We start from the raw sequence: 13,899 nt of genomic DNA on the forward strand, positions 1-13,899 counted from the left end.
TTTAAAAATATTGCTTTTCATTATGCTAACCCCATTATATAATATATTTAAAAATAGTAAAAATTCTGTAATGTAAAGGATTCATCAATTTTCTTTCCAACCTTCCTTTTAATCTACCGTTGCTACATAGAGATATTTCCTTTTAGCTATACATTACAGGGATGTGCTTCTGGACAAGCAAAAATAAACCACTTAATTAACTTCATGTAAGCCATATGACCTACTTGCCATATATATTTATATACTATATACTATATTTATGTGACAATGGCAGACACAGGTTGGTGGATTTCATCAGATTTTATGGACCTACATGGGTGCTGCTTTATATAGTTTGACTGCTGGGGATTTAGTATTGTTCACAATGATTATATAAAGATAAATTCAAACTAAGTCTCTGCCTAAACCTCTAAGGTTTATAAATTCCAAATCATGTATCATGTTTTATTAAATATTAATCTTAATATAAATTGTGTTTTATGCAAAATAAAGAACAATAACTAAATGTGGGGCAGACTGAAGAAAATGTCTTTTAATTTTTGTAGCTTTGTGAGGGGGACTAGCCGAACAGATTTTCTGATTTTATCCAAACTTATTTTCTAATAGGAAATTTAAAGGAAATATTATGCCCTAAATATTTGGACTATGTAAATGAAAGAGTGTGTAGTTTTAGCCATTGTTACTTTTTTTAATGCAATCTAGGATGCAGACCCTTGTGTTTAGAAATCTAGAGTGTACAATAAATGGTTGTGGTACCAGCAGAGGCACTAACTATTGGTATAAAGACTACCATTTCTATAGAAAAGCAAAAGCGCTGTTTGTTGTGGAAGGATTCTTACTGTTAGACAACAGAACAGAAATTGATTTGATTCAAAAGTATGTCATTCTATTAAAAAAATGTTTTAAAAAGGATCAGCCAAAAATACCCAGATTCAGGCCAAGATACCATGTCAGCAAATTGAAAAAAATTATAAAATAATTGCAATAGGGAACGTTTCCAGAAACAAAAAAAACTTATTGCAGACTGAAACATAGCTGTAACACAGGGAGTGATCTCTTCATAACCTGCATACAAGAGCAGAGACAAGAATTATATTTGTATAATTTATAAATGGTGTTTAGCCTCTAGATCAAGATTCCAAATATAGAAGCAGTTGTAGATATGATATGTTAACCAGAAAATAGCTCATGCATCTGGAGACATTAATATTGTTTCTGTCAAAGCATGTACAGCAGCACTCACGCATATAAAATAAATCAGTATTCTATGAAATAATGCCTGTCTGAACTGCTGTAGTATAGACCTTCTGTACAAACTGGTTTTAACTCAGATGATTCAGAGAGAAGATAATTATTATCCTTCATTGATAAAGCAGCCTTATGAACTATATTTCATTAGATAATGAACTTAATGAAATACACCTTTGTAGAAGAAAGCCATTGAGTTTATATTAATTTTGCCCATTTAAGCTATGTGATGTTTTTGGTGGTTTCACAATTTTTTGGAGGTTCTACCCAAATTGGTTATCTTGGCCTAGAGATGGAGGTCTAGAGATGGTCTAGTGATGGTTGGATGACACATGGCAGTTAACCTGTGCCAGGAGCCACATTGCAAGAGCAGAAGAATTGGAAGAGCTGGAAGTTGTTTCACCTATTGAATTAAGTTTGAATTTCAGGTAGAGCAAACACAAGGTGGAATCTAAGACACTAACACTCTTATTAGGCTCAGCTTAATTTAGCTGCTGAGATCTTATTAGATCTGCTGTCTGCTGTCACTATATTAGAACAAATACAGAATACTTGGATTGTACGAGCAGTCAAATAACTGGCCAAGCACTAAGGTGCAACACCTACTACTGAAATTTTAAATACAGTAAATGTGAAGGTTTGCTAGTGAGAATTGCAATGCTTGTCTGTCAATGCTAACTGTCCTAATAACTGTGTCCCTTTTATCAAATGAAAAATCCTATGATAACTGGATAAGTGCATGCATTCTTCCTATGAAGTTAGAGTGTTGTAACGGGAAAATTATCAGTCCAATCTGGGAGGGTATAACATTGGAAAACTAACTGATGATTAAAATGAAACAGAAGAAAAGTCTAAACTGAAAACCTCAGTCTCAGATAATCAGAAACACAACTAAGAAACCTATATAGATCTTATATTTTTACAGTTATTTATAGTGTGTACTTCCTCAACAGCTTTTGTCCTTCTATTCCTGTGTTCCATACATCCCATTAATAATAATGCCATGTCACTTTAAGCACAATTACAAAAATACTTGTGTTAAAATCAACATTTGGAGAATGCTCCTCAATATTTTATGATCATAGAAACAATTGGCTTCACAAAAAATAATCAAGAGAACAAAACAAGTGAGTTAATGTAAACCATCAATAAAATTAAATATTTTCTCAACAAATGCTGTACTAAACATCTGGGACCCTATATTCAAAATACTTGAATACCTATAGTAAGCAATGGGGATTAATATGCCTACATTAATTGTTTTGAATAAAGGGACTTATTTTCAAATATTTATCTCCTTTAATGTGTTTCATTATTCCCTGTAATATCAACATGAATACATTACTTTCCTACTATAAGCCTTTATTCTGTAATAAATCAATAATGAACTAAACAAGCTATCTTCCTTCACAGCCCCAACAAATAAATCCTGTGTCTTTGGGCAAAATGTGAGCCAGAAAATAAAGACTGTCTGACTTTCCTCTTCACATTTCTTGCCTAATTGCTGCACACAGAACTTAGTTGTAAACATATAGATCAAGAATAGCACCCTTTTCTCTGTTTTGCAAACAAGCAATGAAACTAATCAAGTACTCTGAAAAGAATATCGTAATATTGTAAAAGCATTCTTAGTAAATTAAAAATCAGCATACTGTTCATCAAACAAATAGGGTCAAACCAATATTAAAAATCCAATCACGACACTTGCATCCCTAAAGAAAATCTATATTTTCTGGTAGCCAGGAATAATTCCAAGCATAGCTTCTTTAATGAACATAAGAAATTATGCAGATGAGATGTCACTTGTTCCATCTTGCTCATGTGGTAGTTTAGTAGGGAATAAAAATTGTATTTAACCTGAAATGACCTCAGACTTTGTACCGGAACCACCTGGCTAGAAGGCTTATTCTAGATACCTACAACTCATTGTGTAAAGACATTTTTTCTAAACTCAAGTCTAAATTAATTCCATTTAATTTTCTGTTTGTAAACTGTGTCCTTGTTTCATTGGGTATGAAATCACCCCCTAGCCTCATACTATGTACTACATATACTGTAAAATAATTTTATATGTTGGATCACATCTTGTCTAAACATTGTTTATCTCCCATAAGCAATCTATATGTGACACTCCCCTGTGACCTAAAATGATTCTTATTGTTATAATTTCTTGTTAAACTCATTCTAAGGCTATACACAGTATATATTCTATTTGCTGTTTTTATTTCTGAAAGTAAATATTACCATGAATATAGAAACAGCCTCTTCCCCCAAACTTACTGCTGGACTCTCTAGTGCTGAAAGAAACATGTTAGGTTTCAGTCCTCAAAGAGTAGGCAAAAAGCTTTGGCCTGCAGGAAGTTCATTTGTGGCATCGTGCTTCTTTAGTTCTGAAGATAGAGAGACTTATAATAGCCTAACATCTAATAAGATACAGTAAGGTAAGATAATTTTATTGTCCATATACAATTTCTTTTATTAGGAATTTGTCTTTTCGCATACCCCAACTTGCTTTCCACGAGACACACAGACAGGGAGAGGAGCTATGGGGTCAGAGCGCAGGGTCAGCCATTTATACAGCGCCTCTGGAGCAGCTGGGGTTAAGGGCCTTGCTCAGGGGCCCAACATAGTAGGATTCCTCTGCCGGCCGCAGGATACAAACCGGCAACCTTCCAGCCGGTGACCTTGATGATGTCAAGAAGTGGATTGCAAGTGTGTTGTGATTTTCTTGTATATGAACATAGAAATGTAAGTGGAAATACCAAATTTCAATATTAAATGCTGTGCAGAACATATTGTTATGAAAGTACCAAGGCTGCCAAGAAATACAGAGCAGTTCTCTGGAAACATCTTGTGTAGACAGAATTTTATTTAAAATGTCTCCAAAATCTGAAACTGCCATTCTTTTCCCTCTCTTAAACATCAAAGTCAAAAGAGAAAAACAAGAACTTTAATAATGTGGCCACTGAGGAAGAGAAAGTTTCAAAGAGGACTACATTAAGGACTGATGTACAAAAATGGGCAGCTTGGAATAAAATTTGCAGGTACATGACAGAATAACTTAATCTTTAAATTAATTCTATGAACCCACCTGACTTTGATATTGATGGCAGGTGAAGGAAAAAATAGATATATTGCATCTGCTGAGGAAACAGGCATTTTTACTTCAGACTAATTTTTAAATAACATTCAGATTTTCACCACTGAAACCAGTCAATCTTCCTATGTTGTGCTTTTTAAGTCATAGGCTTTCCCTTTTGGCGTGCAGAATGCATCCCTGAATCCCATAATTTATTGATCTTCAACAGCCCATTGTAGGATGTTTCTTAGATGGTCTGGACATTTATTAGAATAACTACATAGGATCTAAAAAGATGCTCCATACTAAAAAGATAAAATGTTGTATGTATAGTATGTGGAAAACACAGTAACAGCTGCCAATCTCAACTGCATAAATGCTGGGAGTGAAAAAAACTAACAGTATTCATGGCACAACAGTCCCTGTTAATCTGTGTTTAGTTATTAGAGGAGCAGAACGCAGGAACAGCTGAGAACAACTGAAGCTCAGAGACTCCACATCATCCTCTTGACTGCAGAGAAGTGATAATGGAGAATTTCCATCTTCCTTCACATTTTCACTGCCAAAAGTACTAGTATAACTTTTTTATAGAAAACATTTTCAGCTGACAGGGTGGAGGGATTTATTTCAAAAGCTTTAGACTACCAACATAAGGCTATTTTATTAATATTAAAATCAGTTATTCAACTTGAAAGATTAATTATTTGCATTCCAACAACCAAAGAAGGCTCTTAAGCTGAAACAATGTTTTACTTTTTTTCTTTTTTAGCACAAAAGTAACCTTGCTCAAACTTTTATAGATATGAATACATATCTATAAAGGTTATATAGTTACTTAATATAGATATATAATCTCAAAAGATCTGAAACACAAGAAATAAAGATACATATGTACTGTAAATAAAACTTTATTAGTTTGTCTCAAATGTATTAACATACCAACAGTCACAATATGCTCTATAGTACAGATTTTAATCAGTTATATACAATTTACAGTAGAATATGTTTTTGTGTTTTCCCCAGAAAATATAAAGTACAAAAGCTATGTAATAAACAATCATGGAGGTACCGCAATCCAGTGTAATTACCAGCAAAAGCAGAGGGAACAGACTGGAGGATAGTTAACGAGCCTAACAGAGAAAACAAGATAAACCAAAATACCTGAAGGAGAAAAGACAGAGAGATAAGATAAAAGGAAGAACAGCAAGGAAAGACAAATATAATTTATTGCACAGTCCATCCATTCGTACTAACTCTAAACAAAAACCGGAAGGAGGAGATAGAAAAATCATTCACCAATCTCTCACTAGAAGTTGATATAGTGTCATATTTTGTATGGTAATTAATTTGGAACTAGATATAACTTTTTGTTATAAAGAGTCTTTTAAACTGATGTCATGAAAAAGGCAGAAATGTAATTCAGTTCTCCTAACCCTTTTAAAATAGGGAAAAACAAAACACATAAAATTAAGAAAAGTTTTCTTTAATGTCACATCCAGGTCTCCCTCATCTATGCGATTCCCAGGTCTACACCAGTTCTTTCAGCAGCAGTCACCGAATCCTCTTGAGTTCCTGCAGGATTCCAACAGCTCTCTCAGCGCAACCAGGTCTAAAACAACAAAACAAGCCTGACTCAGAGCTTTTCTTACAAGAACTGCATGGAACGTGGCAAACATTTGGAAAGTAGAATGCAGATGAATAGCTAAGAAAGGAATTTAGCATGCAACAAACATTTACCAGAATGACAAAAAAAAAACTAAATGAAAAAGAAAACTTGTCAGAAGAGCTTGGATCATCATAGTGAATTGTAAACAGAAATAATGCTGTACGTGTCTGAAAGCAGAAATCTTGTCTGCAGTTTTATTGTTAGTGGTGTTTACTGATTGTTTTAAAACCAGCAGATGGACATTGCATTCTGATTGTTTTAATTCAGCATATTATTTCAACAATAAAATAAATACTCAACAACCCCAGCTTAGTGACAAAGGAGACTCCTGCAGGAGGTGCCATACTTCAGTTTAGATATTTAACTTAGATGGTGACTAGACATTAATGTGGCTGTATTCACAAGTGTGTTAATCCTGGTGTCCTGGCTAAATTAAATCTCCCTGAAGTTCCCCATTAATTCAACTGGGGATGCACTTTTTCACTGTCACAAATCATCCAGATGGGTGCTGCAATTCACTGATGGAATAAGTGGATCCTCTCCTGTATGTGAAGTGCTTTGCAGTGAAAAGCACTATATGAATGCAATAATTAATCACACATGACAACAATGAACCAGATCCATGACCTTGTATAAACTAATTTATCAAGATTAAGGGACTGAAAATATTGATTCTCTACATGGATGTCCTTTTAGACCCTTCCACATTACCTCAATTCCTGGTGAGATAAACTACAAATGAACACAACAGCTAACACAGGTATATGTTTTCCATAAGAAAAGCTTTAAAAACATCTTTTAAAAAAAAATTCAGACAAAAATTAAAATTGTTACTTCAAAGGAAAATATGCTTCTGGAAAACGATTTTAGCTGCTGCTTTACAGGATCATAAGAAAAAGTACATTTGAGTTTAAGTCAGGGCTTTTTATATTAATTTATAATAAGATAAGATATCAGGGTAATGAAGTGCTATGCTAAAAAAAACCCAAAATGAATACATACTCTCCTACAGCTTTAAAAAAAACACGTCTTCCAGTTTACTTTAGCACCCTGTGTGGAAATCTTAATAAAGGCAGTCTAACTTTTAAACATGAATTCAGCTGTTCAATACTTAAATTGTGACCTTCATACAACTAACAACAGTTAAAAAACTAAAGTTACAGTATGTGTCTGTGCTCAATCCCCCTACTATGGTTTATGTCACATTTCAATACAAGCAGGGGAAATATTTGTAAGGATGGCTCAAGTCAATGATTATCAATGCAAAACCACAATATTGAATATCTGGGCAAACTGGTTTAAATACTTGTCTTGAATACTCATTCATATGTAAAACACTTAGGCTTCCATGAAGACACTGGAGTGCTTCTCCATATATTTCTGCACCAATATGCAAGGCATCTATTGGTTTGACATCCTGTACAATCCAAACTTCAATAGGCTTTAGGCTCCATGGCCAGGCTGTATAATATCAAGGCACAACATTAATTACCTTTTATGTGCATTGGGAGTGGAGATTAAAAGAACTAATCTCAATCAAGCCATTAGATGCTGTCCAAAGTAAACAGAGATGACCCTCCTTCATGCAAACCCTACAGTCTCATTGCGTTAATAATAAGAAATATCACATGTAAAGATGTTTTACAGGCATTATCTTGGCTTTAAGATCTTTGTATGAATAGAATAATAGGTTTTGATATAAATTTAAAGCCTATAATAAAACTATTTGAGCTCTGTGTACCAGGATAGTTTATAAATAGTTGCATGTCTTCAACAGTGTCATGACATTTTTTTCAAACTACATTTTAAGCATTTATTTGTCCTTTAACATCACAAAAATGATTAACAAATTTTGTACTTAAAGAACTTTAATTATCAACTTTATTAAATAACGGTTATATATATACTTAAAGAATGACCATACAAAAATGAATATACAGTATTTATCTTCTTTATCTTCAGCTTTTAAAGAGAAAAAGTATATTCTTTAGGATATTGTCATAAGCATTCTTCATTATTTAAACACACAAGAATAAAGAGTGTCAAAAGGTTTAGATAAAGTTTTCTAAGGGAATTATGCAGTGTATAATTTGATTTGCAGAGAAACGGCACAGGTTTCCTTACACATTTGATACCCTGCTGTATAACAAATAATGTTCCTTTCCCCTTACTTAAAATGGTGTGATAAATTTAAGATTATGTACCATGCAAGATGCATCTTATCAATATAAAGATCTGAAGTACATTTTATAGGCAAACATAAATCATAAACACTGCATTATAAAGAAGTACTAACACCAAAATACTTACAAATTTATTCAATTATGTAGGAAACATTAATGTTAAATAAAAGATTTACAAATTGATGCACTGTACTTAAGCTCTCATATCACAAATAATAAAATCACCGGCTGTGATATGCATCAGCCTTTTAACATAAAAGATACCATGAAGGGAAGTGTGAAACCATTTGAACAAATGTTCTAATTTACTTTAATCCCCTCAAACTTCGATCCTCCAGAGAACATATACTGTAATAACTTATTAAATTATTACTGAAAAGGAAACAAAAGACAGCACAGAAGAGCTGGTAAAATGTTGTACAATGCCAACCAAAAAATGGGCAAGCTCATAAAAAAGGAACCATTATGATTTCCTTTAACAGCTTTACAGCCTGGTGCTTTAGAGTTTTGAGAGAAATGTTAAAGCTGTGTAATCCGGAAAGACACATAGCTCGTGATTGGATCTTGTTTATACTGTTTCTAGTAGTACCTTTATGAGCACATTTATGTTTTGCTGATGTATTTGATCATAAAAAGAAGACAAATGAACACTTGGAGTATTTGACATAATTAGATATTAATTTGTATTGTACTGTACTAATGTGAAATAATACAATAGAAGTATTAGTAGTCCCCTATACCAGATCATAAAGCTACTGCTAGCTGCCCACAATTATCTCCATGCAGTATCAACTATTCAGTTTAAAGTAAAAAGTTAATAAACCTTGTAGTTAATTTTTGGTATTAAAGAAGACAGTGTTTCTAAAAGATTATCTTTGATTAAGAACTGACCACAATCAAAAAGACTCATTAATACAATGCTTTATAGGATTTGTGCAGGGGAAAAAAGGGGAACTGCAAGGCAAAAAAACATCCGGTGAGGTGTGTGGCACTATGACATTGTAAACAAGCAGGCTTGTGAATACATTTCTTTAAATCAAAAAGAAATATTGTTCTCGCTTTCAACATGGTTTTGCAGACAAATAGCACTTACTTGTTAAGTCTGCATGCAGATCATGTTGGAAGATTTCTGCGGTGAAATGCCTGCTGTGCAACTTGTTTTTATTCTCTTGTACATCACATTACATTAGTCATTACAGAAACTAATGAGCAGGAAGGGCCAAATCATGTCGCTATTCATGGGAACTCGAATGCGAGTTTGTGACAACATGACCACTTACAGTACTTTCACAAAGTTCATGATTTTGTGCTTAATTTGAATTTGTATTTTTTTCTATAACGTCAATGACCGAGATTTAATAATCACTCTGTGAAATTGGACTGCAGTTCCCCTTTAAGGGTTAATTTGCTGGTTTCATGCAGATCGGATCCCCAGATAAGAAGGGAGGTTTCTCTTAACTCACCGCCATACTAACCAAGCACTGTCTGATCTGAGTCTACTCAGAAGATACCACGCTGCGGTGAGGCAAACTACAAGGCCAGGGAAAAAAAAACACAGCACAGTAACTTGGTTAGTAGAAGTGAAAAGTGTCAGTTAGTGAGCTTCACAGAACTCTGCAACACAGAAAATGCAAGCAGCGAGTAAGGTGAAGATGTACAAGGTAGTATCATTGTCAGTCTAAAACCTCAAGAAATGGCAAATGTTTCTTTTGAACAAAGATTTGTTTGGAACAAACTTCGGCAACATACAGGACTCAATTAAGGCAGTACACGCAACTGATATGAAAACAAATAGCTAAAAATAAGACTTTTAATTCTATTCAGGTCCTCATGAAAAAACATTTATATTGTTTTCAATAAACTCATAGGTTTTGCATAGACTCATAAATAGTTTCAAATGCGATAAAGTGGACACATGATTACTGCGAGTCAGGGTTGTTGTACAGGAATGAAGCACAGAGGGCACCCAAGGCCAGTTAGTTTTTAAACAAGGGCTGTCAATGTGAGTGTACATTATACTGCACTTTGAGAATCAATGCAAAGAAGTGTGATAGCGTCATATCAAAAGGTAAAAATCACAGCAGTTACACCCTAAACATGTTAAGTGAAAACTGTATGTCTATGTGACAGCTAAACACTGTAATATCAGGACAAAGGTTGAAAAAGGAAGATCTTTCACCACGGCAAGAATAAACTTCTACATTGAAGTATGCATTTAGATTAACAAAGGAGATTCATGGTGTGTAAGCAGGTCAAATCAAAGCATTCAGCATTCCCTTAGAAAAAGATAAACATTCATCACAAAAAGGACATCACAGTATCCACAAATCTCATATTAGGGAAACAGAACCATCTGATTTAAAAGTGAACATTTCTTATTTAACACAACTCTTTCCTCTTCAGTTTTTCATTTCAATATTCAAAGAACAGTATGTTTTGTAAAGTTGGATTATTTAAAAAAAACTTATTAATAAAATAGCTTAACCATAATATCCACCTCCATTATAAACTGTAATACAATTATGAAGAAAATGTCTGTTTTATAGATTATTTAAAGAGTTGAAAGATTAATTTTCCATCATCTAAAATGAATACACTAAACATGCATTTGAGGCTATATTATGTAATTGAACATATTAGTTACAAAACCAAAAGTAATTACAGCTTTTGATGATGCATATCAATTTTGGCTGCAACACAATGTGCCCTGAAACAACATGTATTTATTGCAGCTGAGACTAAATGCAATATACAGTACTCCACTTCCCTACCTAATGTACACTTTCTTCTCTATGCTCTGCATTCAGGCCCTGTAGACTGTTCTAAAATACATAAAACCAAAACTAAGACTAAATCTGAAAAGTGGGAATAAATTAGTAACATGAAATGTAACATGGTACTATCGCCAGGTACAAAGATCTGCTCAGACTGGATGCACCAATAATGACCATGAACTCGACCAAGAGCAATCACTTAGTGACACAAAAGACACACACCATAATCATATATTAATATCATACTTTTTTAAGTTTCAAGGTTATATATTTTATATATATATATATTTAATTTTACCAAGTTGTGAAATTCACAAACATGTTTTTCTTTAGAACTTAAAATCAAGAATTTTGTAGATTCTGAAATATCGTACAGACATACTACTTCCACTCAGGATGCAAATCTGTTCCTTGTTAGCACTGTATTTTGAAGACCAAAACACAGTTTGTACTGATGTACATTACTTGCATTATATTTTTAAAAATGGATATGTATACATTTAAAGTTAGCTGGGCATCTCATGGGCTACATCTCAGGGGTAAGAAATTCTAGTCAATGTTTTCTTGTGGACTGTAGCACCTTGGTGCCGCTGACAACAACCCAATACATCTTACAGGTCACCATTGAATCATCAGTTGTAAAGAAATGTCAACATAAGTCGATTAATTCAATTAAGACAGAGATGGCCAACTATGATTCTTGAAGGCTCCAGGGAGTTGGAATTTTAATTTCAAATGATCTCTGAATAGCTTAATTGAACAAATCTCCTGCTTAAATAAGTAGCAAAAGAAAAATTGTTCCTAACGTTCAGAGATTGATGATTTAAGGTTGTAAAGCCTGCAGGACTGTAGCTCTCCTAGACCAAGGAGGGCCACTTCTGACTAAAACACAAAAAAACTTGTAAAAATGTAAGAACAGACCCTTCCGTTCATGTGAGCACTGGTCAGAAAACTGTACTGGAAATGAAAAGACGTCCTGATCACCCAAGCAAACCCTTGCCAAATGACACCTTTCAAAAGTGTGGGTATGTGAATCTACACATACACGTACTTAGCTCTAAAGTATACTTAAGCAGTTTGTAAATGGTCCTTGTCTTTACCTTGTTAAACATTCATCCTTACAGCATAGACCAAAAGCAATAAAAAATGTTTTTTGTGCTGACAAAAGCTAGAATTACTTCAGGTTGCATGAAGAGCAATATTAAGACTTGGTCAATATCTTATTTAAAAGGACAAGGCAAGGTTAGGAAATTCACATGAAGAGGAACAAGGCAAAAACAAGCTTTAGCTCAGTGTAAGGCAGCAGCTTGTCACTATCACCTGACAGACAAGTGCTGGAAAAGACACATGTGAAGGCCATGAACAAAACCACAGGTGAAAAAATATATCTATTGTGTCAAAGAAGAAAGGGAAACCTCAAAATTATTATTCTTAATGCAAAAGTAAACACTTAATTTTAAGAATTATGTATATCTCATTCTTAGTTGACAAGTTATTATTAAAATTTTAAATGGATGGTAAAAGTGAAGGTTGCACACGAATGTTTTCGTCAAATAATAATTTATCACTCAGCACATTTCACTATTCAAAATAGAAAGTGCTTTAACATTTTAAGGCATTGTAAATTCTCTTAAGCCTTGAGTTTTAAGGCCAATTCATTAAGTACTTCACAATGCAGCACATAATTTAGAGCTGCTGCTAAAGTTAGTTTAGCAAAGCAAATACTGGTGTGAGGGCACTTACTAGTGTTCTAGAATCTTCCCTTTCCAGAATCTTCTGGGTCTGATCCTCAGGGAACTTGAGTACTGTAGTTATGACTTTTGCCATTGTCTAAGAGAGGAACACAAAAACAGGTTTGGTTATAAGACAGAAAATATTTGTCTAAAAAAATGTAAATGACAAACAAGACGGAACAATGACTAATCGTCATATGATTAGTGTTTCCCAGCCAAGTATACACTTTTGAGAAACATTTTAAAAGAAACCACATATAGATAGTTCTTTGCTCTGTTTTAACAATCATTAGCAAGAGAATAAAAGAGCAGAACTTATTTTCTCCTCTTGGCCTAACAACCTGGCTGCAGAAGCAGCCAAACCAAAACTGTAGAGAAGCCAGGGGGAGCGTTTGACATGAGAGAGGCAGCACTGGCCCTCTTGGTTTCTTAGATACATGATGACATGCATAAGAAGGGCGCTGTAAATTCTTTTATAAAGTACTCTCTCAACAATGCAAACTGTAAAACTTATTTTCTAGGAAAAGAGAATATCTTTTTGCACATACATGCGCTTTTGCTGTGCCTGTTGCACATGTGGAAATGGCAGGGCATATATATTTTCCTGCTGAAAAAATGGACAAGCAACCACCTGGTCCTCATAACTCTCCATGCTAAGAAGGAAATAGATGGAGTTATAAAAATCTCTACATGGGGCTGAGGAAGCGGTGATTATGGCTAAGAATCTTCACATTGTTGATGACTTGGATAAAAAACAGACATACTAATGAAGCAGTATACAATAAATAAGGATGGATTTGTTAGCCAAAGACTTTACTTGCTAAAAAAAATAAATCCAAATTAATTCAAAATTAGCCTCCAAAATAATTGAAATAAGTTCCTGATGTATTTTTGCTTTATTAAAATGACAATATATTATATTGTAATAAATTATTAGTGCACAAAATCCTGTAGTTTGTCCTTATGCAAAGACAGAGAAAATGTAATAATTAAATTAATTTGAAAAGAATTGACATACAAAACTCCTTTACCTCTAAGTTTCACAATGTCATGTCACAAAAATGTGTAAATACCACAGTAAACATTTCCCTCATCTTTGGATTGGTCTTTCTGCATTTCTCCACTTTTTCAGCTAGCCCTTGGTGAGCTGCTCTCTCTGTATGAAGGTCCTAACTTCCTAGTCCTACGGCCATGTGGTTGGCCCTCAGCCAAGAGG

The 13,899-nt window shown here is 33.9% G+C and overlaps 1 protein-coding gene across 7 annotated transcripts in view; it reads right to left on the reverse strand.

The window, feature by feature from the left end:
* Positions 1-5,219: 5,219 nt before the first annotated feature.
* golga4 (golgin A4) overlaps positions 5,220-13,899 on the reverse strand; it is an 81,414-nt gene continuing 72,734 nt past the window's right edge. For 5 of the 7 annotated variants that reach the window (XM_088601486.1, XM_088601484.1, XM_088601485.1 and 2 more), the window contains 3 exons: positions 12,694-12,780; positions 9,640-9,706; positions 5,220-5,936 (listed from right to left, as the gene is read on the reverse strand). In XM_088601486.1, coding sequence (XP_088457612.1) covers positions 9,677-9,706; positions 12,694-12,780 — 117 coding nt within the window. In that variant the 3' untranslated portion in view covers positions 5,220-5,936; positions 9,640-9,676. Of the gene's footprint in view, positions 5,937-7,912; positions 7,956-9,639; positions 9,707-12,693; positions 12,781-13,899 lie in introns of all 7 variants that reach the window. The other 2 variants (XR_015925727.1, XM_088601482.1) reach the window with 2 other exon arrangements.

This window comes from Lepisosteus platostomus, chromosome 12, assembly GCF_059453375.1.
Source record: "Lepisosteus platostomus isolate fLepPlt1 chromosome 12, fLepPlt1.hap1, whole genome shotgun sequence".
NCBI lineage: Eukaryota > Metazoa > Chordata > Actinopteri > Semionotiformes > Lepisosteidae > Lepisosteus > Lepisosteus platostomus.